General features: G+C 44.5%; 1 protein-coding gene across 35 annotated transcripts in view; it reads right to left on the bottom strand.

Annotated features, from left to right (window-relative positions):
- The window catches only part of RIMS1 (regulating synaptic membrane exocytosis 1), a 249200-nt gene extending 235239 nt beyond the window's left edge, over nucleotides 1-13961 (bottom strand). For 13 of the 35 annotated variants that reach the window (XM_024996896.2, XM_024996894.2, XM_024996898.2 and 10 more), the window contains exons 1-2: nucleotides 13620-13961; nucleotides 7674-8521 (exon numbers count right to left, since the gene is read on the bottom strand). In XM_024996896.2, the coding sequence (XP_024852664.2) occupies nucleotides 7674-8521; nucleotides 13620-13957 (1186 nt within the window). In that variant the 5' untranslated portion in view covers nucleotides 13958-13961. Of the gene's footprint in view, nucleotides 1-7673; nucleotides 8522-13619 lie in introns of those variants that run through there. The other 22 variants (XM_024996888.2, XM_024996890.2, XM_024996892.2 and 19 more) reach the window with 7 other exon arrangements.
- Between the last annotated feature and the right edge of the window lie 5681 nt (nucleotides 13962-19642).

The following is a 19642-nucleotide window of genomic DNA, read 5'->3' as shown; positions in this document are numbered from 1 at the left end:
TCTTCCTACCCTCAATCTTTCTCAGCATCAGGGTCTTTTCCAAAGAGACAGATTTTCACATCAGGTGGCAAAATTATTGAGCCTCAGCTTCAGCATCAGTCCTTCTAAGGAATATGTCCTCTCTATTAAGTCCTCAATAACAGTTCTCTTGGTTGCCCAGAAAAGTGTCACAGGATCAAGAACCAGGGCTGGCCCCATACGTATCTATCTGTATCTATGTACATGTCTGTATTTATTTGATCACTGTACCTCTAAAACCTAGCACAATGTGCCTAGAATTCAGCAGATTCTTGTAGATACCTTGCTTAATATCATGTAAATAATGTAATACTTGTGTAATATCACACAGAAATTAATACATGACTGAATGGTGACCACCTTCTTTAATTGAAAACCCTTTTAAAGTTATAGGAAGAAGCACCAGGAGCAACAAAAGAATATAAAATGCATTCTGTGCTCTCAAGAAATGGAAGTAAATCAACTTCTGTGTAGAATTAAAAGTACTATGTAAGCAACAGGCAATATACTGCTGGAGCCCAAACAGGTGACTCCTAACAGTTTTAGCTTAATGACTAAAGGATGATACAAAGCACTACATGAATTAGTTACATCTAAATGATTTAGTACCTGATAGTTGCAAAGGTTCCCAACGCTTGTTCCTGACTCCCCACTGTTTAAGCTGTCAGGGACCCAGACTACATAGTGAATAGTTCACAGTGCCCACAACTGACACACGGATCCCCTGAAACTGTTTTAGTTTTATGGGGAAAATTCAACCTTGTGATTAAGTGTCCTTGGTCTCTGTTTTCAATCCCTCATTATTTGCTACCTTTAGAAGTATTATTTCTTGCCAGTCATCCAGGTAACACACACTCCTACAAGGACTGCTAAATGATGCTTAGCAGTAACAGCTACAAAGAAACCTGTTAGCCCTCGTTCATCAGAAGCCATTCACAAAGTGCTTTAAAAGTTCAAAGGTAACATTAATTTGGGTCGTATTTTTCCCAGTCACTCAAAGCCAGCAAGAAGGCAAGGATTAAAAGGAAAGGAAATCCTTTTATCCCACGCCAGACTCTTTTTCCAGTATGCTTTGTCAGAGGGCTTCAGGTTCCTTCTAAGTGTGAGTGGATGAATCCCCTGATTGAGGCAGTGATGCTCTGCTTCTTCTGAGCTATGGTGCCTTTTCCTCCTCTCATCCACTTTGCACCTCCTGTCTCTTGTTTTTCTCCTTAGGCCTCCTGACTCAATCCCTTAGGGGCACAAATCTTCACTGGACCTTGCCCCAGGGGATCTTGATACACATTTCATGTAAATTCAATTGCTTTCTTATTACAAGTAAGATTTAGTTCTCTGTTTTTCTTCTGCATGGAGAGATTCAATACTTATAGTCTAACACAGTGGTCTCCAACCTTTTTGCACCAGGGACTGTGTCACGAAAGACAGTTAGCCCAGGGTGGAGAGGGAAGTTTCAAGATGACTCTCGTAAAGAGTGAACAACCTAGACCCTCGCCTGCACGGTGCACAGAAGGGTCCACACTCCTAGGAGAGTCTAAAGCCACCAGCGATCTGACAGGAGGTGGATCAATGTGGAGTGGCTGTAAGTGCAGATGAAACTTCCTTCCTTAGCCTGCAGCTCTCCTCCTGCTGTGCCGCCAGGTTCCTAACAGATCACAGACCAGCAGTGGTCCCAGGCCCAGGGGTTGGGGTCCCCTCATCTAAGAAATCAGAGATGCCCAATTTTTTCCAGTTGGCAAAGAGAAGTACAAATACTGAACAAATAGCCTTCTCTTTGAAACATGCAGTAGCTGACCTCACTTTTTAGACAAGCCCACTAGATAGAGCTCACTGTTAATCCATGTGTGTGTGTGTGTGTATGTGAGTAATTACACTGCACACAAAGCATCACGCTGACTATCTATGTGTTGACTTTCAGACACCATTTGCCCAGGGAACCTTTCTGGTTAAACATCTGGACACAAAGCAAAACTGTATCAATACATCTGGAAGGAATGCTCCTTTGAGGCATTTAATAAATTATATTTCATTGTGTAATTATACTTTATTTCTCTCAACAACATGTAAGCTCCATAAGGGCATGCAGCACATGTCTTTGTTTTTGACATCTGTGTATCTACTGAAAGTGTTAAATCTACACTTACCAATAAACACACAAACCAACTCAGCATAATGAGAAGGATAACAACATAAATGGCAAAAGTAGTACACATATCGGAGAAGGCAATGGCACCCCACTCCAGTACTCTTGCCTGGAAAATCCCATGGATGGAGGAGCCTGGTAGGCTGCAGTCCATGGGGTCGTTAAGAGTCAGACATGACTGAGCGACTTCACTTTCACTTTTCACTTTCATGCATTGGAGAAGGAAATGGCAACCTACTCCAGTGTTCTTGTCTGGAGAATCCCAGGGACGGGGGAGCCTGGTGGGCTGCCATCTATGGGGTCCAACAGAGTCAGACACGACTGAAGTGACTTAGCAGCAGCAGTAGCAGTAGTACACATATATTAAGTAGATGCCTTGTGCCAGAGCTATGGTCTAGATGCTTGTATTCCCTCAAAATTCACATGTTTAACCCCTCAAATAGGATGTGGGGCCTTTGGGTGATGCTTATATCAGGAGGGTGAAGCCCTCATGAGTGGGATTAGCACTCATCACAGACCCCACAGAGCTCCCTGCCGCCTCCCCCATGTACGGACACAATGAGAAGGAGCGACTCCACCTGAGCTAGAAAGAGCACCTTCCCCAGGACAAGACCATGCTGGCACCTGGACCCTGGGCCTCCCAGCCCCTGGAACTGTGAGAAAATGAATTTCTTTTGTGTATAAGCTACTTAGTCTGTGGAATTTTGTTACAGGAGCCCAAACAGACTAGCAGAGCCATTCAAGTGTTCAATTGTTACATGATACATGTAACTGATAAAACTGAGCAAGTGAATACTCGGGATATAGTCAAAACGCTGCTTTCTTATATTTATTTCATGAAGATCACCTTCCTTGACCGGGAAGGTCGCTATATGGCTTCCTCTCCTGGGAAAATGGCTCTTCCCTGATTACTCGTCCCCTTCTCATCCCTCTAGAGCCTGGAAGATATAAAATGGGTTCTTTCACCTCTTCTTTGATTTATATATATATATGATATATATATACAATGATCTCACCTTCATTGCAATACTAGATCTATGGGGCATATGCCACAGGCTCATCAAGACAGGACGAATGCTAACTTAGCATCCTGCTGCAACTACATGAGCTCATCCAAACCACTCTGTCACCTGACAAAGTGGAAACTCTCATCTCCACTGTGGCAATAAGAAAACTGAGACTTAGGGATGCTAAAAAAGTCATGCAGGGTCACAGCGTGCTGGAGATGATCATGGCTGAGCTCTTGGTCAGCAGTGGTGAGCCTTGGCAATAAAGGCAATAATCAATATTACAGATTAAGGTTAAAGGAGGAAAATGCCTATGCTACATTCATAGACATTGAGAATGAGATTATTTACAAATGAAGAGAAATCAGGGCTGTGTGTATCAGATGATGGCTCCTATGCTTCCATATGAAGAAACTGAACCCCAACTTCAGAGGTGGCTAAATTCCAGGTCATCACCCAAGTGCCCAGAAGATAATCCATGAGAAAGGGAGATAGCGGCCAGAGACAATAAGCGCCTCTCATCACACTAGCTGCCTTCCTCATGTTTCTTTCATAATCTGTTGTTACTGTAAATAATTCTGAGCTTCATTTCTAGTTTCACGCCCATTGTGATTTATTAAACACATTCAAGTGGAGCTGGTGTACACCCTTTCTTTACAAAGTAGGAAAATATACATATGTAACTATATCTATGCTGCTGCTAAGCTGCTTCAGTCGTGTCCGACTCTGTGCGACCCCACAGACGACAGCCCACCAGGCTCCCCCGTCCCCGGGATTCTCCAGGCAAGAACACTGGAGTGGGTTGCCATTTCTTTCTAAAATGCATGAAAGTGAAAAGTGAGAGTGAAGTCGCTCATTTGTGCCAGACTCTTAGTGACCCCATGGAGTGCAGCCCACCAGGCTCTTCTGTCCATGGGATTTTCCAGGCAAAAGAGTACTGGAGTGGGGTGCCATCGCCTTCTCAATCTATATCCATCCTCATAAGGGGTTTTCTTCACACCAATTAAGCATATCCACTTACTTAACACTTCCCTTATGACTTAAGGGAAAAAAAAACACATGTTCACAAAACACAACATTGAGGCACAAAGACAGCAAAAGTCTACACATCATCTGACTTTTAAAAAACCAATATGCACTTTATAAACATCAATGCCTAACTGAAAAAGCCAAATTCACCTCTCTCCCCCATACTCCAAAGATACCTATTACCAGTTGAATTGTAGTACTAATAGCAACAGAATGAGCTTTTAAAATTGTTCCCAAATATAGCATAAGATCATTGGGGCATGCTGCATGCATGCTAAGTTGCTTTAGTCATGTCCCACTCTGTGCAACCCTATGGACAGCAGCCTACCAGGCTCCTCTGTCCATGGGATTCTCTAGGCAAGAATACTGGAGTGGGTTGCCATTTCCTTCTCCTCATTGGAGCATCAGTTCAGTTCAGTTCAGTCGCTTAGTCGTGTTGGACTCTTTGAGACCACATGAATTACAGGCCAGGCCTCCCTGTCCATCACCAACTCCCGGAGTTCACCCAAACTCATGTCCATCAAGTCGGTGATGCCACACAGCAAGCAGATTCTTCACCATCTGAGCTACCAGGGAAGCCCCAGCCCTACAACAAAGATGATAACCGCCACCAACTGAATTTATGGCTGTGGTCAGTTTAAGTGAATAGCAGCAAAAGGAGGAAATTCTTCAAAATAAACACAGGAGTTTAAATTGAAATTGATGTATCTTCTAGACCAGTATTATCTAAAGGATTTTCTGTGATGATAGCTATAGAATACTAAATTTCCCAGAATGAGAGGAACCAACGTCATGAATTCTGAAAGAGATGGGAATACCAGACTACCTGACCTGCTTCTTGAGAAATCTGTATGCAGGTCAGGAAGCAACAGTTAGAACTGGACATGGAACAACAGACTGGTTCCAAATAGGAAAAGGAGTATGTCAAGGCTGTATATTGTCACCCTGCTTATTTAACTTATATGCAGAGTACATCATGAGAAAAGCTGGACTGGAAGAAACACAAGCTGGAATCAAGATTGCAGGGAGAAATATCGATAACCTCAGATATGCAGATGACACCACCCTTGTGGGAGAAAGTGAAGAGGAACTCAAAAGCCTCTTGATGAAAGTGAAAGAGGAGAGTGAAAAAGTTGGCTTAAAGCTCAACATTCAGAAAACGAAGATCATGGCATCCGGTCCCACCACTTCATGGGAAATAGATGGGGAAACAGTGGAAACAGTGTCAGACTTTATTTTTCTGGGCTTCAAAATGACTGCAGATGGTGACTGCAGCCATGAAATTAAAAGACGCTTACTCCTTGGAAGGAAAGTTATGTCCAACCTAGATAGCATATTCAAAAGCAGAGACATTACTTTGCCAACAAAGGTCCATCTAGTCAAAGCTATGATTTTTCCTGTGGTCATGTATGGATATGAGAGTTGGACTGTGAAGAAGGCTGAGCGCTGAAGAATTGATGCTTTTGAACTGTGGTGTTGGAGAAAACTCTTGAGAGTCCCTTGGACTGCAAGGAGATCCAACCAGTCCATTCTGAAGGAGATCAGCCCTGGGATTTCTTTGGAAGGAATGATGCTAAAGCTGAAACTCCAGTACTTTGGCCACCTCATGAGAAGAGTTGACTCATTGGAAAAGACTCTGATGCTGGGAGGGATTGGGGGCCGGAAGAGAAGGAGACAACAGAGGATGAGATGGCTGGATGGCATCGGTGACTTGATGGACGTGAGTCTGAGTCAACTCCGGGAGTTGGTGATGGACGGGGAGGCCTGGCGTGCTATAATTCATGGGGTCGCAGAGAGTTGGACATGACTGAGCGACTGAACTGAACTGAACTGAACGTCATGAAAAATTCTTGTAACTCATTCGGTGCCTGAGGTGACATTTTTAAACTCCCTATCCAAAAATAAAAGGAAACAAAACACTAAAACCTTCCATTTGCTGGGAGACTGCCTGGAGCATTCCAAGCCCCACTTTCCTCCCCCACTTTTACTGAGACTTAATTGACATACAGCTTCCCTGATAGCTCAGTTGGTAAAGAATCCTCGAGGAATGCAGGAGACCAGATTCCTGGTGCGTAGATCTGCTGGAGAAGCGAAAGGCTACCCACTCCAGTATTCTTGGGCTTCCCTTGTGGCTCAGCTGGTAAAGAATCCGCCGGCAATGCGGGAGATCTGGGTTTGAACCCTGCAGGGGCGCACCCTGAGCCCAGCACACGCACCTCTCAGCCACGCTCGCGAATCCGGCACTCTGCACACACACCCCCAGTCCCCAGCGGGCACCTCAGATTTCTGCACACGAGCCCCGAGTCCCACACTCCGCTCATCCCTTGGTCGCACCTAGGATCCCAAGGTTGGGAAGATCCCCTGGAGAAGTGTAAGGCTACCCGTTCCATTATTCTGGCCTAGAGAATTCCATGGACTGTTTAGTCCATGGGGTCGCAAAGAGTGGGACATGACTGAGCGACTTTCACTTTCACTTTCCATGGAAGTTTAAGGTGTACCCCTAACCACCTGTGGATTTCCAGGAGGCCCAGTGACAAGGAATCCACCTGCCAGTGGAGGTGCGAGTTCTATCACTGGGTCTGGAAGATCCCCTGGAGTAGGAAAAGGCAATCCACTCCAGTATTCTTGCCTGGAAAATTCCATTGATAGGGGAGACTGGCAGGCTATACAGTCCATGGCACGGCAAAAAGTCACACTGCTGAGCGACGTGTGAACTTAAACTAACCATCAGACATACACAGGAGGCCAGAAGACTACCCCAGGAAGTTTAGTTAACATCTACGTCTTCATCCGGTTACCAAAATAATAATTTCCTTGTAATGAGAACTTTTAGGATTTGCCTTCGTAGCTTGTTTCTAATATACCATAAAGCAGTGGTAACTGCAGTCACAGTCACCGTGCTAGACATTACCAGCTACGCTTGTAAACCTTGCAGGCGCGCACCCTGAGCGCACAGCACACGCGCCTCTGAGCCACTCTGGCGAATCCCCGAGCCCCGCACACAGGCCCCCAGCTCTGAGCGTATATCTCTCATCCCAGCTCACGAGCCCCCATTTCGGAGCGCGCACCTCGGATCCCGGCACAAACACCCCCAGCTCCAAGCGTATATCTCGGATCCCAGCACACGAGACCCCAGGCCGGAGCGCGCACCTCGGATCCCAGTTCACGAGCCCCCAGTCCCTAGCGTATATATCGGATCCCAGCACACACGCCGCTAGCCCGGAGCGCGCACCTCGGATCCCAGCACACAAGCCCCCAGCCCCGAACGCACTTGTCGGATCCCAGCACACCAGCCCCCAGCCCGGAGCGCGCACCTCGGATCCCAGCACACACACCCCCAGCCCCGAGCGTATATCTCGGATTCCAGCACACGCCCCCAGCCCGGAACGCGCACCTCAGAAACCCACAGGAGCGCCCGGTTCCCACCCACCCTGCCAGCCCCGCCCGCGCCCAGAGCCCGCGCGCCGCGGCTCGCTCACCCTTCTCGCTGACGCTCTCGCTCTCCAGCTCCACGTCCTCGCAGCTCGTGTACTCCGGCGTTGACACACCCTCTTCTTCCGAGCTGCTCACGGACATTTGGCGCCGCTTGCCGCCCCTCTTGGCGCGGTGCGGCTTGGGCGGCGACGGCCGCACAGACTCGGACTGGTCGGAGCTGAGCGAGTCGTTGCGCAGCATGGTCTCCACTTTCTCGCGCTTGGCCTTGCGCACCAGGACGGCCGAGCCGGGGTCCAGGCGGCTCTGCTTCCGGAGCGGCTCCGGGACCTCCGCGGGGCCCGGGCCTGGCCGGGGCGCCGGCGGACTGGAGTCGGCGAGCGGCTGGGCTCCTGGCGCCCGGGCCTCCGCGGTCCTCTCAGCCGAGTAGGCGCGCGGCGAGGCCGGCGGCGAGCCCCGGGCGGCGTGGGGCGCGCGCGGGCCGGGCCTGCCCTCGGGCCCCGCGGCCGCCTCGGTGCGCGGCAGGGACACGTCGCTGTGGCGCCGCTCGTGCCGGGCGCGGGACACCCGCGCGTGCATGCGCATCTGCTGCTCCTCGGGCGGCGGCTGGACGGGGTACCGCGCCAGGTTCGGGTCGCTGCGGTACCGGGTCTGGTACTCCTCCTCTTTCCGCTGCTTCTCCGCTTCAGCCACCGGGCCTTCCTCGCGTTTCTCCGGCACGACGGAGTAGTCCTGGGACCGGCCTTTCTCCAGCCTTCGGCTTTCCCGCCTTTCCTTCCGCTCCCGTTCTTCCGCGGGCGCCTCTGCAGGAGGCGCCGAGGTCCTGGGCGCGCGTTTGCGCTCGCCCTTTGGAGCGCCTTTGCCATTCTGCTCAGCCAGCCCTGGGGTCTTCTTCCTGGGATGCACAAAGAAACGTGGAGAAGGAGAATCGCGTGTAAACTCAAGGCGAGGACCAGACCCCAGGAGCAGCATCCTTGGAAATAGTTCTTCGATGTCTAATTAAAAAGCGAGATGTTAAAAAGGCGCATTAAACCCGTATACCCGAGTCGCTTTCTAAATAAGGCTCCTTTGCGTTACAAGATATTCAGGGTCTTCACAACTGGCTTTCAGATTTTTAAATTCTCTATCAGTTAAACAGATCATTTTAAAAATCAATGAATTAATTCACTAAAAGAACAAGTTTTATGCTAACCTCTTTAACATGTTCTAGATAAAATGATTGGAGAAGGAAATGGCAACCCACTCCAGTGTTCTTGTCTGGAGAATCCCATGGACAGAGAAGCCTGGTAGGCTGCAGTCCATGGGGTCGCACAGAGTCGGACACGACTGAAGCGACTTAGTAGTAGTGGTAGTAGATAAAATGATATAGGTAATAATAAGTTAGGATAAACGCTAATAGATATATATCAGTTCAAAAATTAATACCTGACATATATTTGGGCGATATATATTAATCTCTTATAACGGAAACATTCAAGGAAATGTGAATATAAGTATGTCCATTTCAGAAATTAATTCTACTAGCGTTCTTGCCTGGAGAATCCCAGGGATGGGGAGCCTGGTGGGCTGCCGTCTATGGAGTCGCACAGAGTCGGACACGACTGAAGCGACTTAGCAGCAGCAGCAGCAGCAGCAGCAGCACTTCAGTTGTAGAACAAAAGTACTTTTTAAGAGATCATGTGCAGTCCAACACTTTTTAGGGAATTGGTTAGAAAAAAAAAAAAATGATTGAAGCTGAGCCTTCATTTTACCTTCCCCAGCAAAAATTATAGAAATGTTGACGTTTTGAAATTATTATTCATTTTTCCTCCCTCTCAGGCCTTCTCCCCTCATTCCAAAATGCAGAGCACAGGGAACCATGTTCAATATCCTATAATCATAACAAAAAAGAATATGAAAATAAAAAGCAGTTTGTGTTCTACTTTGCTCTCCATCTTGTAGGAGGCACTGACAAAGATAAAGGAAAAGTGTTTCACAGTTTGAATATTTAAATTACATTGTTTAAGATGCCCCTGTGCAGCCCTTTTCTGAACATTGTAGTCCATCTGCTTTGGGCAGCTTTCAGCAAGGACACCCGAAGTTACAGAAAGGGGATGCCTTACCAAAGCATTCAGACCCTGTATGCTCTACTGTGCAGTTAAAATGGGGACAGATAAGCTCTTTCTGGAATCCTTAGATCCATAGAAAGGGCTTTCTAGAGAGAACATTGGAAGTCCAAAAGCAGACTTCATGAACAAAAACTGAGAATAATATACAAGATGGGGAAAAGTAGAGCGGTTTCTATTGTCCATTATCAAAGTAGTAATTGCTAAAATATGTTGTGGGATCAGTTTGAGCAGGGGCTGGTGATAATGGAAAGAAAGGGGAGAGGGTTTCCAATGACACAAAAGCGAAACAGAAGCATGGTCAACTCTGCCTGAGGCTTTTAGATTACTTGGTCCTTTGAAGTGGGAGAGATTTTCAGGGAGGGTGGAGTTTCACAGGTAGCATTGCTGTTTTCCCGTGTAAGGGGTCTGCTATGAATGCAGTCATCATATTAGAGTTTTCATAAAAATGTGATGAATGTACTGCAAACCTCAGTAGCTCATTAAAGCAGAGTTGCCCTTGTGGAAGTTTCTATAGAGTCGATTTTTTTGTTGCTGTTGAAATACTGATCAAGGATGCTTACCTTGCAGAGTTCATGTGCAGATTAAAGGAGACAGCATCTGTGAAGATGCTTTATGAAAGGATAGCCTTATATGCAAATGGGACTCTTCTCCAGTCTCTCTGATTCTTGTCTTCAAAATAGGCCTTTTCTCACCTCTAATGTTTCCATCCCCACTAGCTCCTGATGAGTGTACAAATTAGGATCAAAAAGACTAAGATCTTGTTTCCAAAAGAAATATGTACCCCAGTGTTCACTGCAGCACTACTTACAATAGCCAGGACATGGAAGCAACCTGAATGTCCATCAACTGTTGAATGGGTGAAGAAGATGTGGTACATATAATATACAATGGAATACAGTAATAAAAAGGAACAAAATAACAGTAATAAAAAGGAAGAAAATAATGTCATTTGCCACAACATGGATGTGACTAAAGATTGTCATACTAAGTGAAGTAAGTTGGGATGAGAATAACAAATTTGGTATGTTACCACATGTTTGTGGAATCTAGAAAAATGGTACAGATGAACCTATTTGCAGGGAAGGAATAGAGACACAGACGTAGAGAACAGAACTTGTGGACACAGTGGTGGAAGGAGAAGTGAAGTGAAGTGAAGTGAAGCTCAGTCACGTCCGACTCTTTGCGACCCCATGGACTATACAGTCCATGGAATTCTCCAGGCCAGAATACTGGAATGGGTAGCCTTTCCCTTCTTCAGGGGATCTTCCTAACCCATGGATCGAACCCAGGTCTCCCGCATCACAGGTGGATTCTTTCCCAGCTGAGCCACAAGGGAAGCCCAAGAATACTGGAGTGGGTAGCCTATCCCTTCTCTAGCAGATTAGGATTCCCGACCCAGGAATCAGACCAGGGTCTCCTGCATTGCAGGCAGATTCTTTACCAACTGAGGTATCAGGGAAGGAGAGAGTGGGACAAACTGAGAGAGTAATATTGACATACATACACTCACGTGTAAAACAGATAGCTAGTGGTGGAAAGAGAGGGCGGGACGAACTGAGAGAGTAGCAGGGACACACACACACTCCCACGTGTAAAACAGATAGCTCGTGGGAAGCAGCTGTGGAGCACAGGGGCTCAGCTTAGTGCTCTGTGATGACCTAGGGAGTGGATGGACGGTGGGAGGGGGGTCACAGAGGGAGGGGTATATCTGTATATATAACTGATTCACTTTGTTGTATCAGAAAAACTAACACAGCACTGAAAAGCAACTGTACTTCAAAAATAAAAATTTTTAAATAATGTAATGTAAAACAAGACAGCCAGCCACTCCTTCAGGCTTGGCTCATTTTCTCAAGGACCCTGACTACCAACCAGGTCCCCCTCTTCCTCCTTCTCCAGCCCCAACATCCTCACTGTTGTCCTCGGTATTTATATAATCAGCAAGTCATTTATATCATCAGGAAAGCTATTTGTCCTTATCAGTCTTTTTCAAATTTCATCAAAAAGCCTCTCCTCGGTGCCTACTCTCAACTTCTTTGTAGTTTTTCACAGTTCATCATAAGCAGGACTCAAATTTTCTCTTTGGAAACTCTATACTTCCAAACTCTTCCTCTCCTTTAAAAGAAATCCTTTTCTGACCAATCGTGAGCTGCCCTTTCAGCATCCTTTCTTTCCTTAACTCACAGCACTTTGTCACCATGCTGCAAGTCTGGCCATCACGAGGGTGGCTCTGGTGTCTTGCCATCATGGTCTCTCCGATTTTGCCTGCCCATCCCACAACTTCTGGGTGTCCTATCTGCCTGTGTTCAGAAGGTGCTCCCCTTTCCTGTGGCCTCCAAAGGACTTGTGTTTGTATTGTCAAGCTCTGATCATGTCAGCCCTCTGGGCCAGTTCACTGCCCAGGGTGGTGTCTTCCCTAGGGGCCGGTGTGGTCTCTTTCCCAGGATCTGAATGAAAAGGGACTATGCCCCAGTCATCTTGATGCCCTCTGGCTCCTGCAGTGTTCAGTAATGGTAAACACATGGTGCCTACTGTCTGCATTCACTAGAGGCCTCCCATGGGCCTGCTGCTGAGCACAGGTGCTCACTCAGTCCTCCAACATGCCCGTGAGAATCCCTGGTGACAGAGCGAGGCCTGGAATCCGGATCACTTCAGCTTTGAAGTCTTTGAGCTTACTGTGGGAGTTTCCTTTGACAAGCAGATCAGAAGCCTTCCTTGGATCCTACCCTCGGATCCTGTCCTCCCACCCAGTGGAATAAATAAGGGTCACACAGGCGAAGGCAGCCACACCCAGTGCTAACCGTCAGGTGTCCCAGACTCCCAGCCTCGGGAAGAAAAGGGCTATATCCCCCCTTGTTAACGCTGTCCCCACCTACTGCACAGCATCCTGTCTGGGCATTAATACACGGTTGCTGCTAAGTCGCTTCAGTTGTATCCGACTCTGTGACCCCAGAGACGGCAGCCCACCAGGCTCCCCCTTCCCTGGGATTCTCCAGGCAAGAACACTGGAGTGGGTTGCCATTTCCTTCTCCAATGCACGAAAGTGAAAAGTGAAAAAGTGAAAGTGAAGTCGCTCAGTCGTGTCTGACTCTTTGCGACTCCATGGACTGCAGCCTACCAGGCTCTTCCGCCCATGGGGTTTTCCAGGCAAGAGTACTGGAGTGGGCTGCCATTGCCTTCTCCATGAATGAATGATACAGTAGACAAATTGAAATTAATAAGCTGATCACGTGAGCCCAAACTTACAAGCCTCCATTGCATTCCGTTGTTTTTAGGATAAAGTCTGTGAAATTGAACCTGGCTAAAAGGCCCAGTGTGACCTGGGCGCTCAGACCTCACCGTCATCCCCTGCTCCCCCCCCCTTCTCCAAATCACCCTCCAGCCAAGACCAGCCTCTGGGTGGTCCCACTGTTCCTTCTGGCCAGACACCCATGCACCCATCCCTTGCTTCACCTGGCTCATCTCTAGTCACCTTCAAAGCTCAGTGTAGAAGAAAGCATCCTTCAGGAAGCCTTTGCTGATGCACCCCCAGCCCTAAGTGTGTCTGTTCCCCATATTCTTCTCTCAGAGCACAGATTCAACTGCAGGACTCACTCTAATAGCCAATAACAGCCAATGGCTGTTCTCACCAAAGGGTTGGAAGTTCGTAGTACACTTGGGTGACTTGTTTACCTCCATGTGGGACGTGAAAGACAAGCTTCTCAGCAAAGGCCTCCTAAGGAAAGATAGGTTCTAGAGAGAGACAAAGGCAGTGGGCTCCCTATCGCTTTTCTGGTTGAGTCTGAGAGGCACCCTTTCTGCATATCCTAGCGGTTCGATTCCTGAAGATGGGTTTGCTCTCCATTTAAGATCTTGCCCTTTGCCTGTGGGTTGCTGACCTCTTACCTGTCTCTGGGAGGCTCGCTTCTAGATCTGGAGGATGCCTGCTTCTGCTCAGGGCCCCCGGCTTGCGGGGCGGGCTCAGCGCCCTTGGTCCTGTCCACCTGTGCTCCGGGGGTAGCCTGGTCCTGGGCGGAGGCCGCGGCGCTGCTCAGGGGGGTCTGCGACCTCGAGCGCTCTTGGAGCCGGGCTTTCTTCTCTCTAGGCGCCTCGGAACCCGCCCCTGTAGCCGTGTCGCTGAGCGTTCCGTCCTGACTGGGCTGCTGAGGGCCGCTGCCGAAGAACCACGCCCCTGACTTGGTTAAGATTTCCTGTTGCTTTCGACACAAATTGCATACCCACATAACCTGTTTGAAGAACAGAGAACAGTGTAAATTTTCTGTGCTGTGGAAATAAATTTATTTTCATCACACTAAAATATCTCTTAAGGCAAAACAGAATGGTTGTCATTTTTATGTTGATCCTTGAGCAGTTCTTATGAAAATGACCCCTGAACAAGTTTATGAATGCCTGCAGCATGACCCATTGGAAACCATAGACTTATGGTAACCAGAATAGAGCCTTTCTTGGCATTCATAATCTATGATTCTGAGTTTTCTATTACTATGTATTCACCACATTTTGAATGACTGACTCTGAAGTTTCATTTAAAATATATTTGTATACCTGTGGCGGATTCATTTTGATATTTGGCAAAACTAATACAATTATGTAAAGTTGAAAAATAAAATAAAATTTAAAAAAAAAAAGAGAAAAAAAAAGAAGCAGAAACTCCAAAAAATAAATAAAAAAATAAAATAAAATATATTTGTAAAAATGGTCTAAGCAAGGTAGTTGATTGATTAGAAAAATGTTGTAGGGAACCATGGAATTAATATTTATGTATATACGCCTCAGTGTGTCAAAGGATTTAGAAGCTGTCTTCTCAAGAACCATCCATTATTAAAATCAATATTATAAGATATTCAGGAGGAATTAACAAACAATGAAAGGTAGTCGCTGAAGAACAGGACAGGCTATATATGTTCTCTAGTTTACTAGTAATCAACTAAGCTCAGCTGTAAGAGCTATTTTGGAATAATCACTGGGAAACACATCCGATGATAAATTATGAAATGTATCACCACTTAAAATCTATATAGCTGCTCTCTTCTTGGGCACACTTAGTGAAGTGAAGGTAATGATGAGGACAATGGTGTTCATAGAAATAATGAATAATAATATAACAGCCAAGCCTGCCTCACTTACTCTTCTCAGAATGCACTTCAGTTTTCATTTTGTATTTCAGACCCAGCACCTCCAGGAAGGCTGATCACCTACCTCTAGGTGCCCATTTCCACTAATAAGACTAAGTCAACAGTCATTCAAATATACCGTTCAAGAATGGATAAATCCTAGATACATCAAGCGAGAAGCAATGCAAGACAGTAGAAGAAGCAGCATTTAGTTGGCAAAAAGAAGAAAATAGAATACTGAAAACTTTCCAGTGGATACGAGGAAAATTATCACTTGTTACTGTTTATAAGACTAAAGCTAAAGTGATAATAAGGAAATGAGAATAAAAGCAATACATTTTAAAAAGAAAAATATTGCAGATGAACTGTTGAGAACTCCTCCTTTCCAACAAAGAAAATTCAAATGAATTAATAATATGGGGAAAACTAGGATGTAGCAAATATATTTGCTATAATACGTTTAAGCTTTATGACACTTAACTCAGCCCTCTATATTTCCTTGGGTCATAAAACAAAGAAAATGTGGTCCACAAAATCACTTAATTATAACATCTGCACAGCATATTATATCATGGACTTTCCATCTACTGAAATGTTAGACAAGATGAGCAATATGCTGTGTATGCCTATAGCAAAATAAAGGATCTATGGAGTGGAAATTCAATTTAACATGCTTGCCAAATATGGCTATACTTTGCACAGCATTCGTCCATCTCTTTGATGTTGTAAATAAGGTCCCTCAAGTTCTGACTGATTGAACGTAGAGGTATCAGTGATAACGTCGTGAGGATGATGCTCTATAACCAGGACTTCCATCAACAGTGACACCATGTCTCCTCTCCCCAGACCCTGGATGAGGACAGGTGACACCCTTCCTCCTTGGCTGCCTCATTGTTGCTAAGACAGTGAAGAGAAAGTCTGAATTCATAGAGTGCTAGGACACTGATATGAAATTTTGACTATTTCACAGTAACAGGAAGCAACAGTTAGAACTGGACATGGAACAACAGACTGGTTCCAAATAGGAAAAGGAGTATGACAAGGCTGTATATTGTCTCCCTGCTTATTTAACTTACATGCAGAGTACATCATGAGAAATGCTGGACTGGACGAAACACAAACTGGAATCAAGATTGCCGGGAGAAATATCAATAACCTCAGATATGCAGATGACACCACCCTTATGGCAGAAAGTGAAGAGGAACTCAAAAGCCTCTTGATGAAAGGGAAAGTGGAGAGTGAAAAAGTTGGCTTAAAGCTCAACATTCAGAAAACGAAGATCATGGCATCTGGTCCCACCACTTCATGGGAAATAGATGGGGAAACAGTGGAAACAGTGTCAGACTTTATTTTTCTCCAAAATCACTGCAGATGGTGACTGCAGCCATGAAATTAAAAGATGCTTACTCATTGGAAGGAAAGTTATGACCAACCTAGATAGCATATTCAAAAGCAGAGACATTACTTTGCCAACAAAGGTTCGTCTAGTCAAGGCTATGATTTTTCCTGTGGTCATGTATGGATGTGAGAGTTGGACTGTGAAGAAGGCTGAGCACTGAAGAATTGATGCTTTTGAACTGTGGTGTTGGAGAAGACTCTTGAGAGTCCCTTGGACTGCAAGGAGATCCAACCAGTCCATTCTGAAAGAGATCAGCCCTGGGATTTCTTTGGAGGGAATGATGCTAAAGCTGAAACTCCAGTACTTTGGCCACCTCATGGGAAGAGTTGACTCATTGGAAAAGACTCTGATGCTGGGAGAGATTGGGGGCAGGAGGAGAAGGGGACGACAGAGGATGAGATGGCTGGATGGCATCACTGACTCGATGGACATGAGTCTCAGTGAACTCTGGTAGTTGGTGATGGACAGGGAGGCCTGGCGTGCTGCGATTCATGGGGTCGCAAAGAGTCGGACACGACTGAGCGACTGATCTGATCTGAAGTAGATATTAAAATGGTATTGATTGCACTAATAATTTGCAAAGTATTACTTAGCACCAAATTAGTTTCTTTTCTACAAAAACATTAAGGTGTACTTAGGATAAATATACCTTTCCTTTAAAACTATACAGAACACAGCAAAATTTACAATTATTACACAAGTTCCAAAATGAAATTAAGCTGAGTAAACAGGCAGAAAAAGAGCACACATCTGCATATTTCTTATAAAATTGTTATCACAGTTTTATTTGATTGTTTCATGATTTTAAGTATTATAAAAATGGACTAATAAAAAGTAATTGTCAGATTTGGACAAGTTCCAAATTTTGAATATGTGCAAAACTGCTGTAGGATTAATAAAGGCAAACAGAATGTGCTTTTTATTCAGTTCAGTTCAGTCACTTGGTCATGTTCAACTCTTTGTGACCCCATGGACTACAGCCCACCAGGCTTCCCTGTACATCACCAAATCCAAGAGCTTGCTCAAACACATGTCCATGGAATCGGTGATGCCATCCAATGATCTCATTCTCTGTCATCCCCTTCTCTTGCTGCCTTCAATTTTTCCCAGCATCAGGGTCCTTTCCAATGAGTCAGTTCTTCACATCAGGTGGCCAAAATATTGGAGTTTCAGCTTCAGCATCAGTCCTTCCAATGAATATTCAGGGTTGATTTCCTTTAGGTTGAACTGGCTGGGTATCCTTGCAGTCCAAGGGACTCTCAAGTCTTCTCCAACACCACAGTTCAAAAGCATCAGTTCTTTGGTGCTCAGCTTTCCTTATGGTCCAGCTCTCACATCCATACATGACTACTGGAAAAACCATAGCTTTGACTAGACAGATCTTTGTTGGCAAAGTAATGTCCCTGCTTCTTAATAGGCTATCTAGGTCAGTCATAGCTTTTTCTTCCAAGGAGCAAGCATCTTTTAATTTCATGGCTACAGTCACCATCTGCAGTGATTTTGGAGCCCAAGAAAATAGTCTGTCACTGTTTCCATTGTTTCCCCACCTATTTCCCATGAATTGATGGGACCAGATACCATGATCTTAGTTTTCTGAATGTTGAGTTTTAAGCCAATATTTCCCCTCTCCTTTTTCACTATCATCAAGGGGCTCTTTAGTTCTTCTTTGCTTTCTACCGTAAGAGTGGCGTCATCTGCATATCTGAGGTTATTGATATTTCTTCCGGCAATCTTGAGTCCAACCTGTGCTTCATCCAGCCTGTCATTTTCCATGATGTACTCTCCATAGAAGTTAAATAAGTAGGGTGACAATATACAGTCATGATGTACTCCTTTTCCAATTTTGAAGCAGTCCATTTTTCCATGTCCAGTTCTAACTGTTGTTTCTTGATCTGCATACAAATTTCTCAGAAGGCAGGAAAGGTGTTCTGATATTTCCATCTCTTGAAGAATTTTTCACAATTTGTTGTGATCCACACAAAGGCTTTGGCATAGTCCATAAAGAAGAAGTAGATGTTTTTCTGGAACTCTCTTGCTTCATCTATGATCCAATGGATGTTGGCAATTTGATCTTTGTTTCTTCTGCCTTTTCTAAATCCAGCTTGAACATCTGGAAGTTCCCTATTCATGTACTGTTGAAGTCAATTAAGTTTTACAATTCACTTAATTTTATTTTTGATTTATTTAAAAAGTTACAGTTAATGGTTAGTAGAAGCAGCTACTTTAGCATTTTGTAATATTATTTATTCATTTAAATCTGTGATATTATATTTGTCAAACTCTAACAGTTAGGAAAACTCTTGTTTAATTCCAAATTTTCCTACATCTTATTTATTTGTGTACCACAGTATTTTTTATATTTGTATTTAAAAATTAATTAAAAATAAAATATTAGTCATATTTTTCAACACAGTTCATATCAAACATTGCAGACATGTATAAAAATAACCAATTAGTTGCTAATAAGCAATGCAGTTATTTGTGCTTAAAGATTCTATTTTTGAATTGATTGTTAATTATTATGCTTGCTTGTAACTGTAGAAAAGTCCACAAGTGGGTTGGGGATCCTTTCTTAATTGATTTTTTTTCAAAGAGGAGAAGACATATGTATATATAAGTCTATATGTATATGTATATATACGTCTACTGGTATATTTACCTCTTAACTATATTCATAATATATTTTTAAAAGTAGAATGGTGTACACTGATCATTTACTGCCATTTATGGATGATTTTATTACTTTTGTTCATTTCAGTTGTACCAGTGTTTCTACATACCCACTAGGATATTAACTGCCCCAGCCTTTTGTGTATTTATCAATTGAATTAGTAGCATTTTCTTACCCATTTAATAACTATTTGATAGAGTTTTCAAATTGTTACTTGTCATATCAACTATTTTTTTGTTACAAAGATGACTTTTCATTTTACATTGTCTAATCTGTTGTGCTCTTCCTTAATGATTGTTCTGTTGCTTCTAATTTAGCACCAAAAATTCTGTGATAAATATTCACTTTTATTTTCATTGACTATTTATATGATTTAATATGTTACAACATAATTCTTGATCTCTCAGAATTTATCTTGATATGTGACAATAGACAGGGATCTAAAGTGGTTGTGTTGCCCTCATAGCTAACAATCTTGACATGATGTACTGGATAATCTCTCATCTCATCACTGAGCTTGAAAGAAGCATGTCGTGTCTAAACAGCCCAGGTTCTCACCTCAAATCCACCCCTTGTTTGCTGTTTACTCCAGCCCCTTTCATAGCCTCCATAACTCATCAGTAAACTTGGGATCCTGGCAGTTTCTAACTCACTGAGACATTTTGGGAATTAATGGCATAATTCATCTAAATCACTCAGCACAGAGCCTGACAGACAGTAAAAG

Source organism: Bos taurus, chromosome 9 (genome assembly GCF_002263795.3).
Source record: "Bos taurus isolate L1 Dominette 01449 registration number 42190680 breed Hereford chromosome 9, ARS-UCD2.0, whole genome shotgun sequence".
In the NCBI taxonomy this organism is placed as follows: domain Eukaryota; kingdom Metazoa; phylum Chordata; class Mammalia; order Artiodactyla; family Bovidae; genus Bos; species Bos taurus.
Note: the sequence above shows the minus strand (reverse complement) of the source record. Positions and strands in the feature narration are given on the sequence as shown.